This window comes from Ictalurus punctatus, chromosome 6 (genome assembly GCF_001660625.3).
Source record: "Ictalurus punctatus breed USDA103 chromosome 6, Coco_2.0, whole genome shotgun sequence".
In the NCBI taxonomy this organism is placed as follows: domain Eukaryota; kingdom Metazoa; phylum Chordata; class Actinopteri; order Siluriformes; family Ictaluridae; genus Ictalurus; species Ictalurus punctatus.
In genome coordinates, this window is record NC_030421.2 from 20,779,380 (window position 1) to 20,803,121 (window position 23,742).

General features: G+C 41.2%; 3 protein-coding genes across 16 annotated transcripts in view; 2 read left to right on the plus strand and 1 right to left on the minus strand.

Moving 5' to 3' along the window:
• The first annotated feature begins 441 nt into the window (after positions 1-441).
• ddx3xa (DEAD-box helicase 3 X-linked a) lies at positions 442-15,955 on the plus strand. 7 transcript variants are annotated; one of them, XM_017469542.3, is made up of 21 exons: positions 442-781; positions 2,413-2,464; positions 3,288-3,335; positions 4,044-4,103; positions 4,665-4,736; positions 7,654-7,830; positions 7,907-8,042; positions 8,188-8,304; positions 8,421-8,520; positions 8,606-8,741; positions 8,843-8,940; positions 9,078-9,176; positions 9,264-9,424; positions 9,552-9,696; positions 9,777-9,921; positions 10,245-10,295; positions 11,286-11,467; positions 11,552-11,669; positions 12,258-12,411; positions 12,528-12,652; positions 13,082-15,955. In XM_017469542.3, exons 1-21 carry the CDS (start codon positions 746-748, stop codon positions 13,171-13,173), a joined length of 2,304 nt encoding a protein of 767 aa, XP_017325031.1. In that variant the 5' UTR covers positions 442-745; the 3' UTR covers positions 13,174-15,955. The 7 variants fall into 7 exon arrangements, with proteins under 7 accessions (XP_017325031.1, XP_017325033.1, XP_017325032.1 ...); XM_017469544.3 differs by lacking the exon at positions 4,044-4,103; XM_017469543.3 differs by lacking the exon at positions 10,245-10,295 and having other exon boundaries at positions 443-781.
• caska (calcium/calmodulin-dependent serine protein kinase a) overlaps positions 14,980-23,742 on the minus strand; it is a 177,515-nt gene continuing 168,752 nt past the window's right edge. For all 8 annotated transcript variants that reach the window (XM_047156098.2, XM_017469539.3, XM_047156092.2 and 5 more), the window contains one exon: positions 14,980-23,210. In XM_047156098.2, the coding sequence (XP_047012054.1) occupies positions 23,034-23,210 (177 nt within the window). In that variant the 3' untranslated portion in view covers positions 14,980-23,033. The remainder of the gene's footprint in view (positions 23,211-23,742) is intronic.
• Positions 18,019-19,712, plus strand: nyx (nyctalopin). The gene is made up of 2 exons (XM_047155896.2): positions 18,019-18,061; positions 18,355-19,712. The coding sequence occupies exons 1-2, from the start codon at positions 18,019-18,021 to the stop codon at positions 19,710-19,712; spliced, it is 1,401 nt and encodes a 466-aa protein (XP_047011852.2).

Below are 23,742 nucleotides of genomic sequence, written 5' to 3' on the forward strand. Positions count from 1 at the left end.
TCCCTCACAAGTGCTTATTACTTTCACTAACAGATGCTTTTGAAATCGTAAGCCTAAGATAATCTACTAAGGAAAAAACCCAGACAGAGCCTATATTCAGTTATAGTTTAAATGTCCTCTTGGTTAGCATCACAGTAGACGAAATAAAAACTGCTAGTGGTAATTCACTAATGACTCATTCCCTAATTCATTGAGTTAGATTAAGGTCAAGTATGAGTTTTTTTCACGTTTATAAGAAATGAATGTCATACAAATGCAATGTATAATAGAGATTAATCACGAGCGTTGTTATTTTCTATTATAAACATTCGTTCCAATATATCTGTCACATACACAACTTCCTGTTAAAATCGTCTCGCGATACTTTCTCTTGAGTTGCGTTGCCGCGGACAATGAAATCTCGCGATATCTTCTCAGTTTGGGCTCTATTTCACCTACCGAATATCGCAAGGTGCTGTTAGTAACAGACTGAGTGTAGACGTATAGCTAGTTAGCTGTTGTGAAAATTCAGTGTATGTTTTTTTTTTTTATATATTGCTACGCAGTTAAGTAATAATTATTTTGTACATTTGTGTTATTTGGCTTTGTCGCAGTTTGTGTTTGAACTTAATAAAGAAGAAGAGGACGACTGACGCGGTGTTTGTGAAGGAGCTGTTGGCCGTGTTCTTTTAGGTCGTTAGCCGGCTTGCTAACAAAGAAGATATTTTGTGAAAAGGAGCAATCCTCCTCACTATTTTCTCTAGTTATGAGTCATGTGGCCGTCGACGGTCTAGATCAGCAGGTAAGTTAGGCTTTCCTGAATGGCCTGGAATCTTAAACATTTCAGTTAGATTAAAATAACGACGTATTTGTTTTTTCTTAAACCCCAAACCCTCTCGGTGATCACGGGTTTATTTACACAGCGGGGTCCTGATTACCGGCAATGTTTTGTCGGATCTAAACCGGATCCCAATCTGACTGCGAAACTGTAAGGATTAGCTTACATCCTTGGTTAGCTAGCTAGCTGGCGTATTACGCATTTCGCCAAAATCCCCATCACCGCAGCTACAGAAAAATGTTCTGCATGTAGCAGCTAGTTAGATGGCGACACACACAATGTGAACAGCACTGTGTGTGGCGTATTTGTGTTTCTTTTCTTTCTTTTTTTTTTACCAAGTGAACTTAATTTAGCGTTGTTTTAACGCTGTACTCGACGCCGAAGCATTACACGTGTATACAAGACTAGACAACATCGGCTTCAGCAGCCGTGAAACAGTGTAGCAGTGAGGCCCAGTCAGGAGTCTGCTAATCAGCCCCCGTCACTCCTCGGGGCAGCTAAGGGGGGCCATTAAATATAATCAGCTCGCAGATCTGCTTTTCCAGAACGCTAGCAGCACTTACTAAGTAAGGGATCATGTTGAGAATGATTAGCTGCAACGGCGTTAGCCTTGGCTTCTCTTTCCTCAACATCTTGTCTCTCCACCGTCGGACATTTTGTTCACCTCGCAGATTAAAAAAAACAAAACAAGAAAAACATTACAGAGAACCAGATGTTACACCCGACTATTCAAGTCTGGTAAACAATCTATTAATGTGTGTACATTCACTTTTTTTTAGTTTTCATACAGTAAACACTGTTTCCAGGAGATATTTTATGGCTGGAAGATGCGTGTAAAATGCGCCACACTACAGAGAGCCGCGTGCGCTGCCGGATGCAGTCATCACTGCGCATGCGCCTGTCATCCAGCCTAATATTTCGCACACAAGGTTTACCAAGATGTACACAAACTCTCCAACGATCAGTGCACTGATTACAACCAGTAATCGCAATCTACCCCCCCCCCCCTTTTTTTTTTGTAAGTCAGAGTTAAGGTGTTTGTTATCGAGTTCTTTACAGTTCTTTACTGGTCACTTGACTTGTTATGGCTTTAATCCAAACCTCAATAACTAAAAAAACAAGGCAGTCTATAAATAATGCCAACTTAGACTTCGTCTTCTGTCAGTGGATGGTCCAGAGGAAAAAGCTCTAGAGTCCAAATAACTAGGTAAACTATTACAGTATAATATGCTTAATGTTACATACTGATTACTTACTGAACAGTAAGCCTAAGGTTTAAAAGAATTGGCTTATGTGAAATAAATACGTCTGTACTGGGGGAGTTTGTGAAATTGATTTTCCAGTTAAAGGTTCCAAACTGTTTGTGAACCTCTGTGAGAGACGAGAGTAGTGTGCTGCTAAAGTACTGTGTAGTTAAAGTCTCAGTGGAATTTAACATAAGACCAGGTTCTACGATGTATCCACAATCCAACCCGTGTAGTTTCACGCAGCGTTCCTACTACAGTTAGCATGTACTAAAAGTGGATTATTAGTAGTTGCACTGTCGTATTTAGTGACTGATAGTTGACTTTCTTATCTTTTTCTTTTCTCCCTAGCTTTCTGCCCTAGACTTGAACTCTGCAGACGGGCAGGGTGGAGGCACTGGCAGTAAGTTTGACAATCCCAGTTCACTTTACATTTGCACTTTTAGATGGTGGGGGAATTTCTCCCATCAGCCTTAAGCATTCAGTGATTTGTTTCTCTAGAGGAACTGTTAAAGTTTCTGTGTGGAATCCCACAAGAAATGTCTCTCTTCAGAGAGGAAATACATACACTTTTGAAAAAGTGTATACACATGTTTAATATTTCTCTCACTTACACTATATGGCCAAAGGTTTGTGGACACCTGTCCATTACACCCATAAATCTCATTCCAGATTCAGTCCCCCTTTGCTGTTATAATAACCTCCAATATTCTGGGAAGGCTTTCCTCTAGATTTGATACATGCTGTGGGGATTTGTGTTCATTCAGACACGAGTGTTGGTGAGGTCAGGCAGTGATGTTGGGTGACGAGGCCTAGGGTGCAGTCAGCGCTTCAGTTCATCCCAGAGGTGTTCAGTGGACACTCAAGTTCTCTCACTAAACTCAGCAAATCATGTGCTTTGTGCACAAGAGCATTGTTATGCTGGGATAGGTTTAGGCATCTTAGTTGTAGTGAAGGGAAACTGTAATGCTACAGCATACAAAGACATCCTATACAGCTTTGTGGCAATAGTTTGGGCAAGAACCATGTATGGCTATGATGGTCAGGTGTGCACATTGGCCATATAGTGTATGTTTTGATTGTATTGTACATGCACTCTTGTCAGTCTTTGTTTAGTTTATATAGTATTATGGTTGTATATGATTACAATGTACACGTAATGTTTGAAATTTAATGCTGCACACCCATTTGAGTGTCCATTTATTGAGATTTCTTTTAAACTCCAGGGCGTTACATTCCTCCTCACTTGAGAAACAAAGATGCTGGTAAAAATGGTAAGTGTTTTCATATCGGTTTTACCAACAACCGATTGTTGCTTTTATTGAAATATATCCCATCCCTTTTTTATTTATTTATTTATTCCCTCCCCCCAGCAACACCAAATTAAATGCTGTTGTTTACAGACTGCGCCTTTAGCGTTCTAGGAGCGCGAGTTGCATGTTTAACAGATGTGTGTAGATAAAAGCAGTGATTCAAAACAAACTTATCTAAGTATATTTTAAACACATCAGGTAGTGCAGTATGTTTTCCAGTGCAGTGATTAAGGCTTACTGTGTGTAAGTTTTTATTTACTTATTTATTTTTGACACGAATTGTCACTCTCAACTTTATTTTATGCAGGTTTCTTTCATTTTTGCTCATAAATTTTTTTTTTTTTTTTTTTTTTTTTTTTTTTTTTTTTTTTTGCATAGTTTTAATATTTGATTATCGCTCATTTGAATGAGTCTGTAATGTTTTGCAGAGGCATTGAGTTTAATGTGAGTGGAGAGTTGTGGTGTTTCTTTTGGAAAGCTGATGATGAGTTGATCCATGTTCTTTTGAAGAATTTTTTGAAAACATTGTTTTTCAAACTTTGGTAGAAAAAAAGCAGGTTTATATGTTGTCCTTTTGTATTCATTTTTTAAAAAAATATATATTTCCTTACGTTTTACTGCTTTTTTTTTTCTTTTTTTTTTTTTTTCTTTCTTTCTTCTTCTTCACAGCAGGAAATGCTTATTCCTCTAGTAGACAGAGCAGTTATACAGTGCCACCAGTACTGAGCTGTAAGTTTTTGCCCGCTTTGCTATGGGTGCTCTGCATTTCCAAATGCATGAAAGTTTAATTACATGTCCAGATCCAACATATAGGGCCAATATATAAATCTCAAAGTTTACTGGGCATAGTCAGTGATCTTACCACGTTGAACAGATCAGTGCAGTGAATCCTTCTCACACTTATGTGTTCTGTTTAGAGAAGTAGCCAAACCCTGTGTGCTGTGACTGACTGACTGTTCCTGCTCCACACAAATGGCAATCAGCTGTGGTCACTTGTGTTTCTCTCCTTTTCTCTCTCTTCCAATTGAGTCTAGGGTTGTGCAGGAAGAAGTTGTTGACACTACACACTTCAGTATAGACAACACATTTTAAAGACAGTCTCTTGGTTTTACACAGTATGAAGCTGTTTCATGGATTTCTTCTGAGCAGGATCCATAAATTCAGCTTCCTGAGAGAAACAGCATTCACTTTACAATTGTATTGGTAGCCATTAGAGTAACCTTGATTCTTTTTCCTTTTTGCCCGTATGAAGAAAGGGGTTGTCCTTAAGTGCATTGTGCCTCTGCTCAGGTTACCCAAGATACCCATCTCAGGAGCTTTCCTTCTATCACGCATACAGTGGTGGCTGCCAAGACAGATGTGGTACACCTGTATCTCTGTATTTGCATGGGACGTGTAATGTCCCCTCCCCTCACCCCCCCTTTTTGCCTTTGGCCCTCAAGCTGACTGCTACTATATGCAGTGATCAGTCACAGCATTATGATCTTTGTGAAAGAAAATGAAATTAGCAGAATTTGCAAACTAATTAATGCTCTAATATTATGATGGGAATGCCTGCTTTTGCTGCATGCTTAACTGTGTTTATTTATGTAGGTTTATATGATTGTTCAGATTGAAATCTCTTATGAGAGTATGTGCTCTGTGTCTGCTGGTATAGAATTTGACTGTAGAGGTAAGAGTAGATTAACTGTTATTGATTGCACCATTATTAAGTGTTCTACGTATTATAGTAATTGGTGATTAAATAAGTAATTAACGTAATTGTGATGTTAGTATATTCTGTTGAATGTTTGTCTGTGTTGCGAGATGGTCGCTGAGCACCTACTGCCCCAACACCACAGTACAGAGTTGCATGGATTCTCAAATACCCCTTGCTCTCTTATTGAGTCATGACAATTTTGTACTTGTACGAATCCCAGTTTTGTATATTTCAGTGTGAAGAGATCTGCTCAAAACCCCGCCTCCATTTTCTCCCAGTTTAGTCATTGCTAATTCCCTCTTCCATAGCTAGAATTTTCCTCTGTTCCACAGCAAATATGAGCCTGGGAAGATGAACGCAAACACGTGCTTCCTTGATTTATTCGTATTTTTGTTCATGTTGATGCATGCTTTGTTTTATCCAGACAGGACTTATTTGCTTCTTGTTGTTAGCTACATGCTTACGCTTAAATTTTGGTGGATTCTGAACAGTTTGCTGCGCACCATGACTTTGAGTCAGCTCTTGAGGGATTCAGAAAAAGTGTAGTGTTTTGTTTTATTGTTTGTCTGTTGTAAGAATATGATTGGCCTGGTCACTTGGGATGTTTATGGAGAGCTGTGAGGGAGTGCTCCACATATTACCCTTGTGTGTGCAGTGTCAGCAGTGTGGCCACCGGTGGGCATGAGGACACAGTCGGTGTGCTCAGATTGGCTGACCACTGTGGTAATTGTAGAGCAGCTGGTATGACATGGCGTGACATGTCCTTTCATCACTGTTTTTAGGTTGGCTCGTTGTCTGCCAAGTTGCAGCTGATAATGTTCAGGTTGGCCTACTGTTGTCTAGCCCTTGCAGTGAAGTCTGCTGAATTTGAAAAGGGTAACAGCACATCTGTGTGGTGTAGACGTTGTTTCTTTTTAACTAGAACTGGAGCCTGAGGGGACCGTGGTGAGGCTGTCTTGGCAAAGCTGGTTTGTTGGTTGCGTTCGTGTGGTTCGATTAGCACTAGCTCCACCTCTGGTCTATAGATTATAGACGAGTATTTTAATAAACATGCCCTTCCTCTTTGTACCTGGTGTTTGGTCCACTTTTCTCACCTGAATCACTATATGCTAATGCTTTCACTTGCTTTTTGACAACTACTGCTCGCTCACCCAGTACCAATGGGAACAGGGCTTGGGAATCTACATCATGCCACGCTGCGTTGTGGGATTGATCTGATGTATGGTCTGCAAAAGCAATTTGTTTAAATCAAGCAAATGATGTGAATGGCTTTGTGACCGTTAACAAGGTGTGGAACATGCCTAGGAAGAGAAAGCACTTGAAATATGTGAACCTTTTATCTAAACGCCCCCTCCATTTTTATTTATTTGTTTGTTTATTATTATCCCCCCTTCCCCCCCACACAATTTGCTTTTGCTGATTTCCAGCTCTCACTGATCACATGACTGCTGAGGAGGGTGAAGGTACCTTGGAGACTTGTGAAGCCAACTGGGGCATCCTTTTGAACTTGTGCTCATGCGGTATCACAGGGCAGTGTAACACACAGATCTATCTACCCTATTCCACATACGTGATCTCTGACACCCACAATTGGCTAGTGTTGCACTGATTAAAGAGGGGAGAGAGTAATGCCGTCCCTTCCGCTCACAGAACATGGCAAATTTTACTCCCTTGGCTCCTGGGCTTGGATGACGGTGGCGTTGTTGGGATCTCCTGGCAATGGAGTGATTTATTAATTTTTTTTTTCTGCTAAAGGGGCAATATTTTGAGAAAGATTGAGGTTAATGACATTCCTTACAAACTACCAAACAATAATTGGAACAATTAATGGATTACAGATTCAGAAGAGCTTTGTCCTTTTTGCCTTTTTATTTTATTTTTTTATTATTTGTGTGTGATGCGAGTCCAGTCACACAACAAGCAGGTCAATATAGGAATTATGGAAAACTAGGAATTGATATTACAAACATCCTTTACCCCCTAATTTCAGCTTTGTCTTTGTCTCGAGAAGAAAAATCTGTTTAAGCTTTCATAATCTTCTTGGGCTGTGTGCATATGACTGAACTACACAACTATGTCAACAGAGTGAGCAAGAGAGATGGAAAAGTAATTAACTAATTTTTAATAGATAACATAGTTAAATAGTCTATTAATTCTTTAGACTGAAAATGCCATTTTCCCCCACCTGCTACAGAAAGTAACTTCTTTTTTTGTTTTATAGCTGAGACCTGAATGTTATGTTTGTCATGTGAGAGATCTTATTACTTTTCTTGCTACTATAAAATATTTATGTACGTTAAAAACAAAAACCTTTAGGATAAAAAAAATGATCAAGATGACTCAAATTTGAAAAGTAACCGTAGCTTGATTGTTAGTGGCAAATAAGTCATGCATATTGAAACAATATGGTGATTTCCCACAAGTCATTGCAGCGTGACATCACATTCCCAAGCCCTATTGATTTTTTTTTTTTTTTTTTTTTGTGGGCTTGGCTTTTGGCTCCCTTTCCTCAAATGTCTACAGTTAGCCCTACTTCTTGCCAATTGCTTGCTCAGATTTCCTTTTTGTTCTCGGTGGAAGACTCTCCTGGATGGGATGGTGGTCATAACAACTGCTTTGTTAATGGATACCATGACAATCGCATGAATGGGGCTGGAAACTTTAATCGTGGTCCCCCTCGAAGTGACAGAGGTGTCCGCGGCAGCTTCCGTGGAAATAGGGGTGGTGGTACCTTCACCCAACCCATGCATAACACAAGTAAGAATTTCTATTCCCATGGTTTAAAAAAAACAAAAAACTTTCTGTAAACCATGTTGACACATTATTTTTGTAGCCTACAGTAGCTTTGAAAACAAAGATGGAGGCTGGAACACAGGCTTGAACAGGGATGCGTACTCCAGCTTCGGTGGACGTTCTGACAGAGGGAAGTCTACTTTCTTAAATGATCGGGGGACAGGCTCAAGAGGAAGGTAAAGAACATTACTTGGCATGTTTCTAGAGAACATTTACTGTTATTAAGTAAATATTTTCATTTGCGGTAATTCATAAATATTCTTGCTAAGCAGACTAAAAAATGCAAGGATGCGGTGTATTAAAAACAATGTTATTGTTCAGGTTTGAGCGTGGGGGCTTTAGCGCTGGAGGTGGGATAGGAAACAGTCGGTGGGTAGAAGAGCCCAGAGATGAAGAGGACTGGTCAAAGCCTACCCCACCCAACGAGCGTCTGGAACAGTAGGTTCCAGAACCAACTGCTAATTATGCTTCCTCAAAGAGCCTATCTGCTGCTTTTAACCAAGCCTTTCTTCTCTCTCTGTTTCTCTCTGTCTTTCCCCATCGGTTGCCATCAGTGAGCTGTTCTCTGGAAGTAACACAGGGATTAACTTTGAGAAGTATGACGACATTCCTGTGGAGGCCACTGGCAGCAACTGCCCTGGCCCTATTGATAATGTAAGTCTCGCAGTGATGATTTCAAGGAAAATCTGCAAATCTCGGTCACCAAAGCTGAATATGGCATGATATTGCTTCTTTTCAGTTCCATGATCTCGACATGGGGGAAATCATAATGGGTAACATAACTCTGAGCCGCTACACCCGTCCCACCCCTGTTCAGAAGCATGCCATTCCCATCATCAAGGCCAAGAGGGACCTGATGGCCTGTGCTCAGACAGGTAGGTCATTTTCCACATCCAGTACAACACTAAACTCCTTCCTCGTCCTTATGAGTGGCTGTTTGTCAGCATGCTATATTGTTGGTGTTGCATTTACTCAGGCTCTGGGAAGACTGCAGCATTTCTGCTCCCGGTGTTGAGTCAGATCTTTACCGATGGACCAGGAGAGGCCTTGCAAGCTTCTAAAACCAGTGGCCAGGTACTAATGCACTTCTGATCTGATCTTTTTAGCCACCAATACGTAATTTTTATTTTTGGAAAGGCCTTTATGGCTTGCAAATGATTTTTGATATGGCTCGGTTACAGCGCAAATTCTAACTGCATTGCTTTTATTAGGAGAATGGAAAATATGGCCGCCGTAAGCAGTATCCCATCTCCTTGGTCCTGGCTCCAACCAGAGAACTTGCTCTACAGATCTACGATGAAGCCAGGAAGGTACGTCCAACAGTTTCCTCACTCTTGGCAGACGTGAACGGGAAGTTCTTTTCAGATATGATCATTGCTTACTGGTCTGTGTTGTAGTTCGCATACCGCTCCAGAGTGCGCCCCTGCGTAGTGTATGGAGGGGCTGACATTGGCCAGCAGATCCGGGAACTGGAGAGGGGCTGTCACCTGTTGGTGGCCACACCAGGACGTCTGGTAGACATGATGGAGCGTGGCAAGATCGGCCTGGACTATTGCAAGTGAGTGCTGGAACCAGACGTGCAGTGTGAAGAGATCAGTGGTTTCATGCACTTAATCTCATGGAGGCACTTTTTTTAGTTTCTTCTAGGAAAGTGAGACTAAACGTCTGTTTTTCCTCTGTACCAGTTACCTGGTTTTAGACGAAGCTGACCGAATGCTGGACATGGGTTTTGAACCACAAATCAGGCGTATCGTGGAGCAGGACACTATGCCACCCAAAGGCGCACGTCAAACCATGATGTTCAGTGCCACCTTTCCCAAGGAGATTCAAGTATGTTTCCACTCCTCTTTTTGCTTGTTCACGTCATTTGCTTTATTAGCAGCTGTTAAGACTGTACGTGTCATTTGCAGATCTTGGCCCGTGACTTCCTGGAGGAGTATGTCTTCTTGGCTGTGGGCCGTGTAGGCTCCACCTCAGAGAACATTACCCAGAAGGTGGTCTGGGTTGAAGAGAGTGACAAACGCTCATTCCTGCTGGATCTGCTGAATGCCACAGGTAGAGCCACCTGTCCCAGTGCTAGGCTGTAATCTGTAGAGTAAACAGTCATACCTTTTTAGAAAGTTTCCCACGTTTATACTGCTGAAATAGACATGAAACCAGGGGTAGTAACGAGGTATTAAAAGGTTCAATGTTTGTTGCAGAATTTGGTGTTTTGTAGCCTTGTTTAATGTAGTCACTAATATCTGCTTGTGGGTCTTGAAAAAAAGATTGATCGATTTATCTGTACTGTACTGCACTTTGGTTTTATTTTTTGAAAAGAAACTTGTTTCAGTGGTAAAAGATGCATAAAATTTACTGGGAGGTTTGGTTCTATTTAGTCATTCCAAGTGAGGTTCAGGAAAATGCAGCTGAAACTCCTGCGAGGCCAGGTAAGTGTGGGCTTTGCAGTCCAACATGATAAAACATGTATACATTCCATTGGCCTTCTTTACATTTCTACTTTTCCCCTCCTCCATATGCTTTAATATATTGAGTTTTTTATTTTTTTTATTCTATTATTTTTTTTATTAAATATAAAAAAGGTAGGAGGCTTATCTAATACTCATCCACTCTTTTAGCTCTGTCTTCTGCCGAAGGTATAATTTTAGTTTTTGGTATGTGTAATTTGCCTGCGACGTGACCCATTTTCCATCCGTTTGGACGCTGCCTCTGGAAATCGTGGCTAACCGTGGTAACAGATTTTCCAGTTGTGCAACTGAAGTCATTTTTAAACTTGCTGCATCCAAGTAAGCCTGTTGCTTTAACTCAAAGGACATGCCCATTTAATTAAAACGCGTCCGTAAAATGGACGAGAGGGAATGAAAATGGCCTTGATTTGGTGTTTCCATGGTTACCAGCACGACATTTATGCAGATGAATGTGAGCGGCTGCTTGGACGAGCTCTCGTCTGTACCCTTACCATAGCAACTTAGCATGGAGACACAAAAGCATGTAGAGGAGCCTCACTGGTCACTGTTGCCATCTCAGCGTTATCTAAGCAAAGGCTGCTGCTGTTCTGCAGAGGGTTGCGGGTGAGAAGATGGGGCGTGAATGGAGTCTTTTCAAAGAAAGGCCTTGTTCACTCCGGACTCGCTCACCTCACATCCTCTTGAGTTTTGCTTTGATAGCCATTAAAGAAAGCTGTGACAAACATTGAACCCAGTTTTTTTCCATGTTCCTTTCTTTTAAGGCAAGGGTCTGTTTCACTACTCGCATTTTGATGCAATGAAGGAATTTCACTTAATGGTTGTCAGATGATGCGAAACTGTCTTGCTCGCCATGTTTCAGTTGTCATTATACTTTTATTTTTGGATATGTTTTGTTTGAAGCGGCTCGCTCTCGAGTGGCATGTAGACCTCAGACTGTGTTTCTGGATGCAGGAAAAGATTCCCTCACACTGGTGTTTGTGGAGACTAAGAAGGGTGCGGATGCCCTGGAAGACTTCCTGTATCGCGAGGGCTATGCTTGTACCAGCATCCACGGTGACCGCTCTCAGAGGGATCGGGAGGATGCGCTTCACCAGTTCCGCTCGGGCCGTTGCCCCATTATGGTCGCCACAGCAGTGAGTATATCCCGAGTTTTCTGTAAAAGTCTGCGTCTCTTGAGTTGTGGTGCAGTAACGTTAATAGCATTCCCAACATCGCAGGTGGCTGCCCGTGGTCTGGATATCAGCAATGTTAAGCACGTCATCAACTTTGACCTGCCCAGTGACATTGAGGAGTACGTCCATCGCATTGGACGCACAGGACGCGTGGGAAACCTTGGTGAGTTCATCAAAATACCTTAGTGGGCTGAGAGTTCGACTTTTGGTGCAACTCCAGTGAATTTGATGAAAAATGTAATTTTTAAAAAAATTATATGCTCTTTTTATTTTATTTTTTTATTTTTTTCATCATCTGTTCAGATTATTATAAACTTCCTTTTCACTGTGTGTGATGAACTTGTCTAACAGAATAACATTTTTCATGCGTAACGTGAAAATGAAGATTTATTAAATGCGCCAGTAGTTATAACGCTTCAAAGAATTTTGAATTCCATGAGTACAGCCTGCAGTCGCCTCTCGTTGTTAACAAAATGCTGAATGGAAAAAAAAAATTGTCTACCAGCCAAAGACTTTGTGGCATTAGGGTTTGTTGAGGGCTTTATAAAATCCTGATCTGCTCCCAGCTCTGTATTGTAAAAATGACTGTAATACACCCCTCTGTATAGATTCTGCCTGCAAATGATTAACATGGTGCATCTTTCTGTGGGTGACACCCAACACCCTCAACTCCACTCATCAATGGAGGAAAAAAATATCCACTACTCCAATCTAAAAAATAAAAATAAATGATACTTGTGTATGAATTCAGGTTTGGCCACCTCTTTCTACAATGACAAGAACAGCAACATCACCAAGGACCTGCTGGACATCTTGGTGGAGGCAAAACAGGAGGTTCCTTCCTGGCTGGAGAGCTTGGCCTTTGAGCACCAGCACAAGAACAGCACACGAGGCCGCTCCAAGAGGTGCAACCTTCTCGTTCATTTAGACCTTCTGTTCGTGTGTGTTTTTGTTTTTTAAATTCGTGTGTTTATGCTTTAGCGCTTACTGTTTTGAGTTCTAATGTTGCATGGGTGTGCAGGTTCTCTGGAGGTTTTGGAGCCAGAGATTACCGTCAGATGGCTGGAAGTGGCAGCAGCTTTGGCACCCGTGGTGCTCGTAATCCAGGAGGCCATGGAGGCAACCGAGGTTTTGGTGGTAATAAGGGTAAGTGTAACTCCTTGTGCATGTGAAACCTCTCATACCACAAAGAGATTCCTTTAAAAAAAAAAAAAAAATTTAAAATGGTCTTTTTGGTCTAAAATAGTGTCGTCGTCACTGATTAGCCAGCTCTCCCCTAACAAAGAGCTACTTTTGACCAGTGAGGGTGAACTTGCGCTTCTTATCGTTCACTTGAATCCAGTGGCTCATGCTGCTTAACACAGCAACTTGAACGCTCAAAGAAAAGCACTTATTTTGCATAGATGAGCTCACTAATGCCCGTGATTAGTTTCTGTTACAGTGATGAGAGAGAGAGAGATGCCATCCTTCCCAGCCATAAAGCATGACCAGTTTTGTTCCCTTGGATAAAGTAGGCTTTTGTAGATTATTCATTTATTTATTTATTTCCCCCCTTTTCTTCATCTTTTCTCTCAGGTGGCTTTGGAAATTTTGTCAGTGACGGATATGGGGGAAGTTATGGGAACTACGCAGGAAACTACACCCAAGTGGACTGGTGGGGCAACTAAATGTCTCTGTGCAGTGGCTCACCATGCCAGACTAGCTGAATGGAAACCACATGTTAACTTAAGCCAGACTCTGCGCCCTGTGTAGCTTTAAGAACTCGCAGTACATTACACGCTGTGATTCTCTGCCTGCGTTCAGAATGGCTGTGGCAGAACAGAGCGTCACTTTGTAGTCAGGAAACAACAATGGACACCCAGTTATGTTTGATCTAGAACATTGGGCTTAGTTTTCAACTGCACTTTTTCTTTGTTTCGAAGCAAAAACTGAGGATCATTTATATGTTAATGTACTGTGCCTTTAAATTTAAACAGGACATTGTTTTATCATTTCACTGAATGAACTTTGGCCAAGAGCTCAATTTGTTTTTGTTTATAAGGCATATAAAGCTTGTATTAAATCAAACCTTGGCAAAAAGGAAAATGTGGCTTGACTGAGTCACGATTTCATTTGAACTTCAAAATTGACCTTAGGGATATCATGTAGCCTACATAACAGGCCAGAGAACTAACAGCTCATGGAAGCAGCACAGAAACACTGAACAAGTGTTTTCATATGTGGCAACTTTGCTGTAAAGGATAAAGAGTTCTGACTTTTTGCTCACTCTATCCTGGGTAGGCACCTATTTAGGTATATGGTAGTCTTCAGAAAGGCCATTCCAGTTGTGATAGGAATAGTCATGACAAACTGGTAGACACCCGGTGTTTACCTACACTCTGTTTAATGATACACAGTGCTGGAACTTGTTACTCCACTGCTTTTAATTGACTTGACAGTGTTATGGCAGCTAGTAAGTACCACATGCTAGCCACTGTTAGCAGGCAGCATTTTTTTGTTCTTTTTTTTTTCTTTCTTTTTTCTTTTTTTTTTTTTTTCTTGAAACATTTTGATGGAAGAAATATGAAATTATTATTTGGGGGTAAAACTCAAACTTTTGATAATGTTTCATCACAAAAAAAAACAACAAAAATATGCGTGCCAACTTAAAGGCGAAATTCAAATAGCTTAAAACGGACCATAGTACCAAAGCGACCCTGCCTCTCGTCATGGCCTCTTTGGTCGTATACGCATGCTAGTGTTTTGTTTTTTGGTCAAGGACAGAGGACAAATTCTGTCGCAGGCTTTACTTTATTACAAACGTTTTCTCTTTTCAAGCTGCGTTGGAAGGCATGGCTCATGTTCCTAAGCTGAGGTGTTAGGAAATGGCCGAGTCCATTCTGAGGCATTGGCAGATATGCACAGGGTTTTCGGAGTTGGGCCTGGCATGCTCTCGGGCTCCGCTGCACTGTGGTGGTCACGATCACTGTGTGGTGGCCAAACACCAGGTTTGCCCTCCTTTGTGGTACATTTTTAATGCTGTCGTCTCCAAGAGTTCATCTGCTCTGATGTAAACTAACCGCTGGCTCAGAGCCAGCTTTCTGCTTCCTTTAAAGAGGAAGGAAACCTCAGAGAGGAGGAGGAAAAAAAAAGCATTTAACTCAAGTGCAATATATTTTTCTTCTCAAGTGTGTTGTGCCTTGACATAATTTTTTTTTTGTTTTGTTTTGTTTTAATTGATTAATTCAAGCAGATGCACTGACAGTATTAAGAACTTAAAGATGAATGGTGCTACTTAAGTTAGGTCTAGGCCCATGATGTATGTTGTGCCCATCAAGTTTTACAAAGTTCTTTTATTGCACATCTAGAGTTTTATATATAAATGTCTTGAGTGTGTGTTCTCAAGCTTCCAAATGTTGTGAATGGGGAGATAGAAACGCAGCTTGTTTACAAAAGGGGAAGGGTTCTCAATATTTACCAGGATTTATTTGGGACCAGGGGGGATCAGCAGTGGGGAATTTAGCTCTTTGCACACAGATTTCTAGATTCTACTTTTGCTGCTAGTTTTGTGTAATTTATTAAGCATTTTTGAGAAATATTTATTTTTGTAAGCCTCAAAGCGATTCTTTGAACGTTTCAAGAAACTTGACCAAAAGACAGTAAAAAAAACACTGGCACTTGAATGTTGAATGTCACCTGTATGCGTGGAATTTCTATACTTGGGGTAGTGTGAGCTTTTTAATGTTTCAGACTATATTGGACTGAGTCAGTATCCACAGCTGTTGAAGGCCTCCAGGCCATATTTCTTTATAAATACCGATTGGCTCTCAAAATTGGAAATAAAGAGACAAACATGCCAAGGTTTGGAATAGTGTTCAAATGACCTAATAATTTCCTAGCTGTATCAGTGCATAAAGTGTCCAGTTTCTCCAAATGTGTGCATTTATTCTTTTTAAAAATGTAATTTTGTTCTGTTAGGGGTTTTGTTTCAGTGAATGTCTGGCACAAGGCAATCTTAAACATGTGGTTCTTCTCTAGTGTTGCATTTGCATATACAGTGCCTCTGGGTTTACGCCTCTGAGGAGCAGTTAGCAGGTGATGGTGCTAACAGACACCTGCTGTGGAATTTAATGTTGAACCCTGCAGGAAAAGATGCAAAAGCCTTTCACTTGCTAACTTTTTCTCAGAGCGACCCCAGAGCACTTTAGATTTAGTATTTGCTTTATGTAGTAGTGTAGAAGCTATGCACGGCATGAGAGAACTCATCTGTGCGTTTATTGTATGATTTTACCAAAATAAAAGTTTGAAATGCTCATTCAAATACACAACCAAGCATGTTTTCTAAAATGTTTGTTTGTTGTAGCAGAAAATGGGGAAGAACATGTAGCAGCTGTTAACGGTGTGGCTAAAACCTTTATTGGACTCGTGGATTAAGTTTGTTTACAACTGATAAAATCATTCTTTCCTGGACTCATTCCTTGTCTTCATTTTATTTCTTTGTTTTATTTATTTATAAAATGTACCTAAAACTATATTCGTCACTTTGTAAGAAAACACCAGTGTGTGAAATTATATACCTGCTTGTTATTAATAATCTGAAGTGCCTGTTTTTTAAAAAAAAAAATGCTATTTTGATCTTTCATTCTAAATCCAGTGCGATGGAGAGCTACACGCTCAGTGATGGGGTTAAAGTGATAGTTCACCTAAAATGAAAATTGTCATCAGTTACTCAGCCTCATGTCGTTCCAAACCCATAAGACTTTCATTCATCTTTGGAACACAAATGAAGACATTTTCTGTCCCACCATTTACAGTCCAAGTAACCCAAACGTTCACCCGGGCATCGTAAAAAAAAATAATCCATGTGACTCCAGTGCTTTAATCCCAATTTTATCAAGCGATATGAATGTGACATGAAAAGCTCAAATGAAGTCTTTATTGATGAAATAAAGTGTAATTGAGGATAGAATTGTCATTTTTGTGTGAACTATCCCTTTAACTGAATTAAACACAGTTTATTAGGGAAAGATCATGGACAGATACAAACACAACCATGTGTGGGATTGGGATTAATAATGAGTCCTGTGCACATCTCTACAGTGTAGGGAGGTAGTTTATGTTGACTAGTAGAGGCAATAACCCTATTGCCATTTTGCATGAGTATAGTAAAATAGTTTCCACAATCAGAACCCTGCACTACATTCTGCTTTTTATGACATAAGCTGTTCTGTTGGTTGTTTATTGAGTGACTGCCACTATCCCCTAAACTAAACCTCTAATCATGTTGAGGCCAGTGACCAGGCCCAGGGTTAACCTCATTAACGGCAAAGATAAAGGGCTCCTGAAAAGTTTGCCTGCTGGCTGGTGGAAGATTTCTGACTCTACGCCCATCAAGCGGGCCTGCAGTGAAACGTCGCTGATCTCAGATCACTGCGTTACACTGCTCTAATCCCACAGCCATCTAGGGGATTATTCTGCCATTAAGTGATTGACTTGGAAATGAAGTATTGCTGTTTGTGACCACACACACACACACACACACTCAGGATGGCATTAAATCAGTTCGGATGTTCACTCAGAAACACTGCTGAGAGGACGACATACAAGAGCTGCATGGAAATGTTTTAAATCAATGTTCACTCACTTCTGTGTGTTGTCATTAAGCAGGTAAGCTGTTTATATTTTTGCAGATTTCTTGATTAGGACATGATTAGAAAGCTTTGATGAAGCGGAGTGATCAGATTTCATTTTGTCCTCCTAAGACGAGATGCCTTACTTTCTCAAAATATTACTAAACATTTTCTTCCCATATTGCATTTCAGACATTTTTCCTCTTGACATGCCCCAGCTGAAATGGTTCAGCAATGTTGTTCTTTATAGGTAAGGAACAGTTAATCCTTTTATTCAGAGTTATTTTCCGAATACCTCACCGGCAACTCTGTGTATACAGCTGTGTAAAATAATTCAACAATAAGTATCTGATGTTCCATTACATAAGTTCAGCTGATCTTCTGTTTCAAAGCTTCTGTCTAAAATCACATGGCTTGAATGGCAGTTTCAGAGAACAGACAATTGCACATCTGTAATCTAACATCTGTCCTTTCTTAGTATTATAATGACTATCACTGTGAAGAATAGCTGCAGGATAAGAACCTGAAGAAAGGAACCCAGTGTCCTCCACACGTGACTCCAACATGAAATAATTCCTCATGCTCCTGCGTGCGTTCTCCTTCTCACTTTAATCCTCCCAGGCCTGTCGAGGGGAAAAGCAGAACTCGTTTATGAAGTGGTCGTTCCATCTGATCGGGGCTTTCATTTCTGCTCATGATGATCATAAATGCTTCTCGATATTTGAGCCAGCAGATAGGACTGTTTCGTGCATTGCTCTCGTCTTCGATCAGTTAGTTTGCATGCATGAGATGTACGTGATAAAAAAAAATATCAAAGCAAAAGTTAGATGCAAGAGATCAAACTGAAGAACACTACTCCGATGATGAAACAGCTCTATCCTGGTGGGAGTGGTCTCTTCCAGGATGACCCCACCCCCATCTACAGGACCTGAGGGCTCACTCAATGGTTTGATGAGTATAAAAATGTTACATGTCCACATGTTAGACTCCTCACTACTATCATGAAACACCAATTAAATGAATATCTTTGGGGGAAAATGGTGTTCCATCCCCTCCAAGGTTCACCGAATGCGTTTTGATGGCCCGGCCCTTTATGTAGAGTCTTTCTATAATTCATCTGTCATAATGTGCTAGAACAGTAGATCTTGTTTTTGTGACTTAATATACTTTCCTATAAAGAATATTTTCATTCGTCCAGAGCACTTTAAAAATAAATAGTTGTTTTTTTCCCCTCCTCAGTGTGGGTCATGGTCCTGCCTCATGGCATGACTCTCTGGGCCTGCTCTAGTTCCTGTCCCCCCAGCTGCATGTGCACTCAGGAGAAGAGCTGCACTGTGCTCTGTGACCGTGCCAACATGGCTGAGCTGCCCCCAGAGTTCCCCTGTGAGGCCTCCAGCATCAACCTGGAGAAGAACAGCCTCAAATTTCTGTCAGAACGAGCTTTTGGAACACTTCCTGTGCTTAAGTCCCTCTTCCTGGATCACAATAACATCTCCTTCATCACACCAGGAGCTTTCAGAGGGCTTCCCAACCTGCTGGAGCTCACGATGGCCCACAACGAGTACATCCGCTATCTTCACACACGGACCTTCACCTCCCTCAAACACCTTTTGCGCTTGGACCTTTCTGGCTGTAACCTCTTCAACTTGCCTGACCGCATCTTCCTGGAACAGACCTCCCTCAGAGAGCTATTCTGCTTCCAGAACAATTTCAGACGCATCCCAATCGCTATACGAGGAATGGAGAACCTGACGCATGTTTACTTGGAGCGCAATAAGATCGAAGCCGTAGCCTACAACACTCTGCTCGGACTATGCAACCTCAAGTATCTGAACCTACAGGAGAATCGTATCAGTGTCATCCATGATGAAGCCTTTAAGGACCTAAGACAACTACAGAACCTTTACCTTAATGACAATCTGTTGGTTGACTTGCCAAGGAGATCTTTCAAAGGCCTCTGCAATCTAAAGATGTTAAATCTGGGTGGTAACCTTCTAACCAATATCTCCAACACCTGGTTTGGGGACCTGGTGGAACTGGAGGTACTCTACTTGGACCGGAACTGCCTGTCATTTATTGACAAGGGTGCCTTTGAGAATCTGACCAGCCTCATGACACTGCATCTCAACAGCAACAAACTGACGTCTCTGCCTTTCTCCATCTTCCAGCCCATCTACTTCATCGGGCATCTTTATTTGTTCCGCAATCCCTGGGAGTGCAGCTGTGAGCTGGCATGGCTGAAGAAGTGGATGGAGAACTATAAGCTGGTGAGGGATATCCCGTGTGCTTCCCCTCCTTCAGTAGCTGGTCTGGATCTGAGCAAGGTGCTGTATGCACATGTGAACGGAACTTGCATTGACCCAGCAGAGTTTAACCTGACCACAGCTGTTCCAGATTACAGCACCACGCAGCGCAAGTTCAACAGCCTGATCTCCACACTGATGAATCAGGAATTCAGGGAGGTGGAGAGGAACTTTACTGAAGGCCAGAGGAACGGGACAGTGCTGGAACCAGCAGAAGGTCAGGTCTCAGCTGCTCACAGGCCTTCTTGTGTTGGTTTAGTCCTGCTATTACTGCTGCCCCACATCCAAGCTTAGACAGGCTGCCTATTAGACCTTCCTAATGCTTAATGAAGGCCTGGCTCAGGTCTGGAGGAAGACATTTGCCAAGAATGTGTTTGGATGGAAAGTTTTGCAGATGAGAGATTAATCCTTCCTTCAGAGGAGGATTGTGTGAAAAGGAAGGAAAATCCATCAGCTACACGACTAGAATTTTTTTTCTCTTGGAGATCTGGTAGTATTTTAAAACCGGCACACAGAGATGAGGACTGAGGACTGGCTGCTCTACATTTTCATAATGGAAAAACATCATAGTATAAATGTGCTAAATGACATTGAGTGAACTCGGTATACAGTATCTGATCCATTTGAACTGTTCTGGGGCCATTTAATGATGCTATTTTAGGAAACCTATATCTAAGGGTTGGTGTAACAGTAAAACCTGTGACCCATAAAACTACTATATTTGCAGAAGCATCGACGTTCAGCTCATTAATTATATTTATGAGCTACAGTATTACTGAGGACATTCAGTTCAACACTACACATTGAACATGAGTCACTTCTTTACTCGATATAACATGTGAGCAGGTAGTATTTCTTTAAGCTCACTTCCTTATCAGTCAGTTTATCAGGCAACATTACACACTGACTCCTGTTTCTTTCATCTGCGTGAATGTAGATTTTTCTAGTAATCATATGCATTTTACTGCAAGGCTGAACGGCACTCCGCTCTCTAAGCTGCTCTGTATTCAAACCAAGTGAATAGCTTTATCCCTGCTTTCTGATGCTCAGATCACAGTAAATGATCTTTTCTTTTTTGCTTATTTACTTGATTAACATCTTGAAACTGTTAAACACGTGCTTCAGCACAGTGTTTCTGGTCTAATCCTAGCAATGTGAATTTGAGTTAATCTGCAGCTCAGTGGTGCGGGATGCAGATTTGGATTGATACGCAGGTCACACTGCAGTGCTTTCATACCATGAACTTTGCTCTGAATTAATTAGAAAAACATTTAAAGGGCAAGGCACTGACAATCAGTTAACTGGAAGTGGAAGTGCAGGTTCATATAAAACAGCTGAACTGGCTCGGGCAGTGTCATTAATTATGGTTTGTATTTGTTTCAGCTTAGAGTGCGAGAACGAGAGTAATGTAATATGAGTGGATGAACCCCTGAATTAGGTTTCAGTAACGGTCACAGCCGAGGCGCGCATCAGCACTGGGTTTGTCCGGTGGGTCAACATAAAAACCTCTCTGAAATCTAGACAATTGTGGGCATCTGTGAGATCATGTATGCAGAACAGGGCAGATAGCAGATTCAGCAGTTTGAAAAGATGCGGTCGGCTGGTTTCACGCGTCTTCCCTTGAACCTTGGTGGCTGCCGTATGAAAGGGGAGAGCTGGATAGTGGGTGGCAATTGGCAGGAGACCAAATTGGGGAGAACGGGGAAAACTGAGCGTGCGTGGGAATTGGCAGAATTCCTTCACATGCAGACGGGCGTGAGATTATAAACAGTCCCATGCACACCTCCAGCCCAGAGAACTCAGCTGTGACGAGTTTAGCTAGCGGAGGTACTCAGCATATGCTGATGTGACAGGATAAGAATGACAACAGGATGAGTTGCCTTCTCTAATTTACAGAACTGATCTAGTTCAGAGAAGCTTGTGTGATTAACAGATGATGTATCTACAGCTGGAAAGTAACACCCATATTTGTATTTTTCTCAGATGTTCTTGTAACGAGAGCATACAGTATGTGTGGTCGGAACTTACATTATCTGTTGCTGCTCCTCACATGGCAGACAGCTGCATGAATCCAGCAGTTAGCTGTACATACACAATGAAGTGATCAAATACATATTTGCCTCTTGGTGACTCCTGCTCTCACATTATCTAAACACACACACACACACAGAATCTCTTGACAGACAGTACTTGCATGCATTTCAGACTCCCTCATTCACAAACACACCTGGGCATTTATCACACTTGCCTTCATGCTCAGATGGCCAGACAGGATGTGACCTCCTACAGCTGTAGGAAAAATACATAAAAAAGAGCCACTGAGGCGCCCAAGAGAGGAGAAATGTTTCCATCCACGACATCTCTGCCAACTCACACAGAGCAGCCAGACGCGAGAGCAGAGCCAGGAGCGTAACACAGAGCAGACGACACTGGACTTCACCACAGAAAAGGAAATATATTTAAAAAATGGTTCATACTGAAGAGCTGCTCAGTCATCAGCAGAGGAATTTACACAGGGCAGTCTGAAGTAAACAGTTTGTCATATACAGAATCATTTAGATTTTTTTTTTTTTTTGTGTGTGTGTGCAACACAGTTCATTTTGCAAAATGTGTCTGTGTGTGTGTGCACTTCTGTCTGAAACAGTTACACTGAATAAAAATCTGTTTCCCGTTTTGATTCAGATTCATGAAAACATTAATATTCTCTGATGACACATTTCTGTAATGGTGAAACCACTATAGATTTGTGTTTTTTGTCTTTTTTTTTTTTTATCTCTAGGATTTTTTTTTTTTTACAACAAAAATTAAATTGAGACATGAACACATCTCACTACACAGCTGGTAAGAATTTGTTAGAAAGTTGTCCAAAATGTCCCGATGTGCCCAAAGATGTGCATAGGTCTTTTTTTTTTTTTTCATCTTCATACTCCACTGGTCTTCACTTGGTCTGAATTTGTCCAGACGTATGGAATGTGCTGTTCTGTGGATAACAGTAGCGTTACACTGCTAACACTGATAATGCAAGTCTCTGAATGTTCACATGCATGAGAACTCAGCTCTCAGAGGTATGGACTTGTTTAAAGAGACAGTATCTGGAAGTGGTTACAACAGCAGAGTGAGATACATAAGGAAAACGAATGGGGTTCCAGCGAGGGGTGTTTTATAATGGCTGATGGAGATATATATATATATATATATATATATATAGAGGCTCTGAATGGATAATAGTTGACGTGTTGCTGAAACATGTCTGCTGTTCCTCTCTGTGAGCAGAAAATAAACTTTTACATTTAAGATACTGTCTCTTTAAATCAAAACTCTACAAAATGCTGCATCTCTTCAATAAGGATGTGTCAATATTCACAACTGTATTATTCTGTTTTATACAACACTACATCTATGTAGTCTGAAGGGCTGAGATTGGATTTGTCTGCGGGTCATGTGCACTGCGCATCACACAAATCAGAGGTGGATCCTTTCTCCGGGGAATGGTGATGTTTTTTTTTCTTTCCTTCTTAATCATTTACTTACGCACGTATTTATTTTTTATCTAATTTTTTTTTTTTTTTGCAAAGATGCATCACAGAGAGCCGGGCTTTCAGAGTTAATGGTGTTCTAGTAGACCCAGGACACAGGAACCCACTGTGCTGTAGTGCACACCAGGTCTATAGCCTCCTCCAGGTGCTGGATCGTCTCATCGATCTCGTTGTTGATGATGGTCTGGTCAAAGTAGTGTGCGTAGGTCTTCTGGAGGATCTCCGACTCCTTCTGCAGCCGCAGGAGCGATTCGTCCTGTGGTGTGAGAAACAGTGAGTGAGCCAGAGAGGAGGGGAAAAAAGAAACCTTGAGGGGAAATTACAGACATGCAAACTTGTTTTTTTTTTCCTCCATCACTCATCAAATAATCCATCATAGTCCTGCTGCTGATGTGAATTTTGACCATGATTAAAATCTGAAGAATAATATAAAACTTTGGAGATATCATTTGGAACACATAACAGAGTTCATTGCATTGGAGAATCATGAAATACTGGTGATTACATTTAAGTTCAAAAGTTTGCACACCCCTTTACTTTGAAAGGATGATGCCGATATTTATTTATATTTAACGTGAGGAATCACAGATGTTTCATTATCCTAACCAAATAGTCAAACAGCGCATGTTATAATGTTTCCGAATCGGATATAAGTGTGGACATATGAAACTTGTCGTACGTCACACACTGATCATCTGATATTCTGGTTTTCTTTGTGTGCAGAGAAACCACGGTGATGCAAGCCTTTGCACTCAACTGTATCTGACTCAGGATTCGGAGTACGGGAA

Bases quoted from the DNA above. Each gene is read 5' to 3' on its own strand.
- nyx (XM_047155896.2), top strand. From the start codon at position 18,019: ATGACCCCACCCCCATCTACAGGACCTGAGGGCTCACTCAATG. The intron at 18,062-18,354 runs GTTTGATGAGTA...TCCCCTCCTCAG, and splicing joins ACCTGAGGGCTCACTCAATG to TGTGGGTCATGGTCCTGCCT.
- ddx3xa (XM_017469542.3), top strand. From the start codon at position 746: ATGAGTCATGTGGCCGTCGACGGTCTAGATCAGCAG. The intron at 4,104-4,664 runs GTAAGTTTTTGC...GCCTCTGCTCAG, and splicing joins AGTGCCACCAGTACTGAGCT to GTTACCCAAGATACCCATCT. The intron at 9,922-10,244 runs GTAGAGCCACCT...GGTTCTATTTAG, and splicing joins GGATCTGCTGAATGCCACAG to TCATTCCAAGTGAGGTTCAG.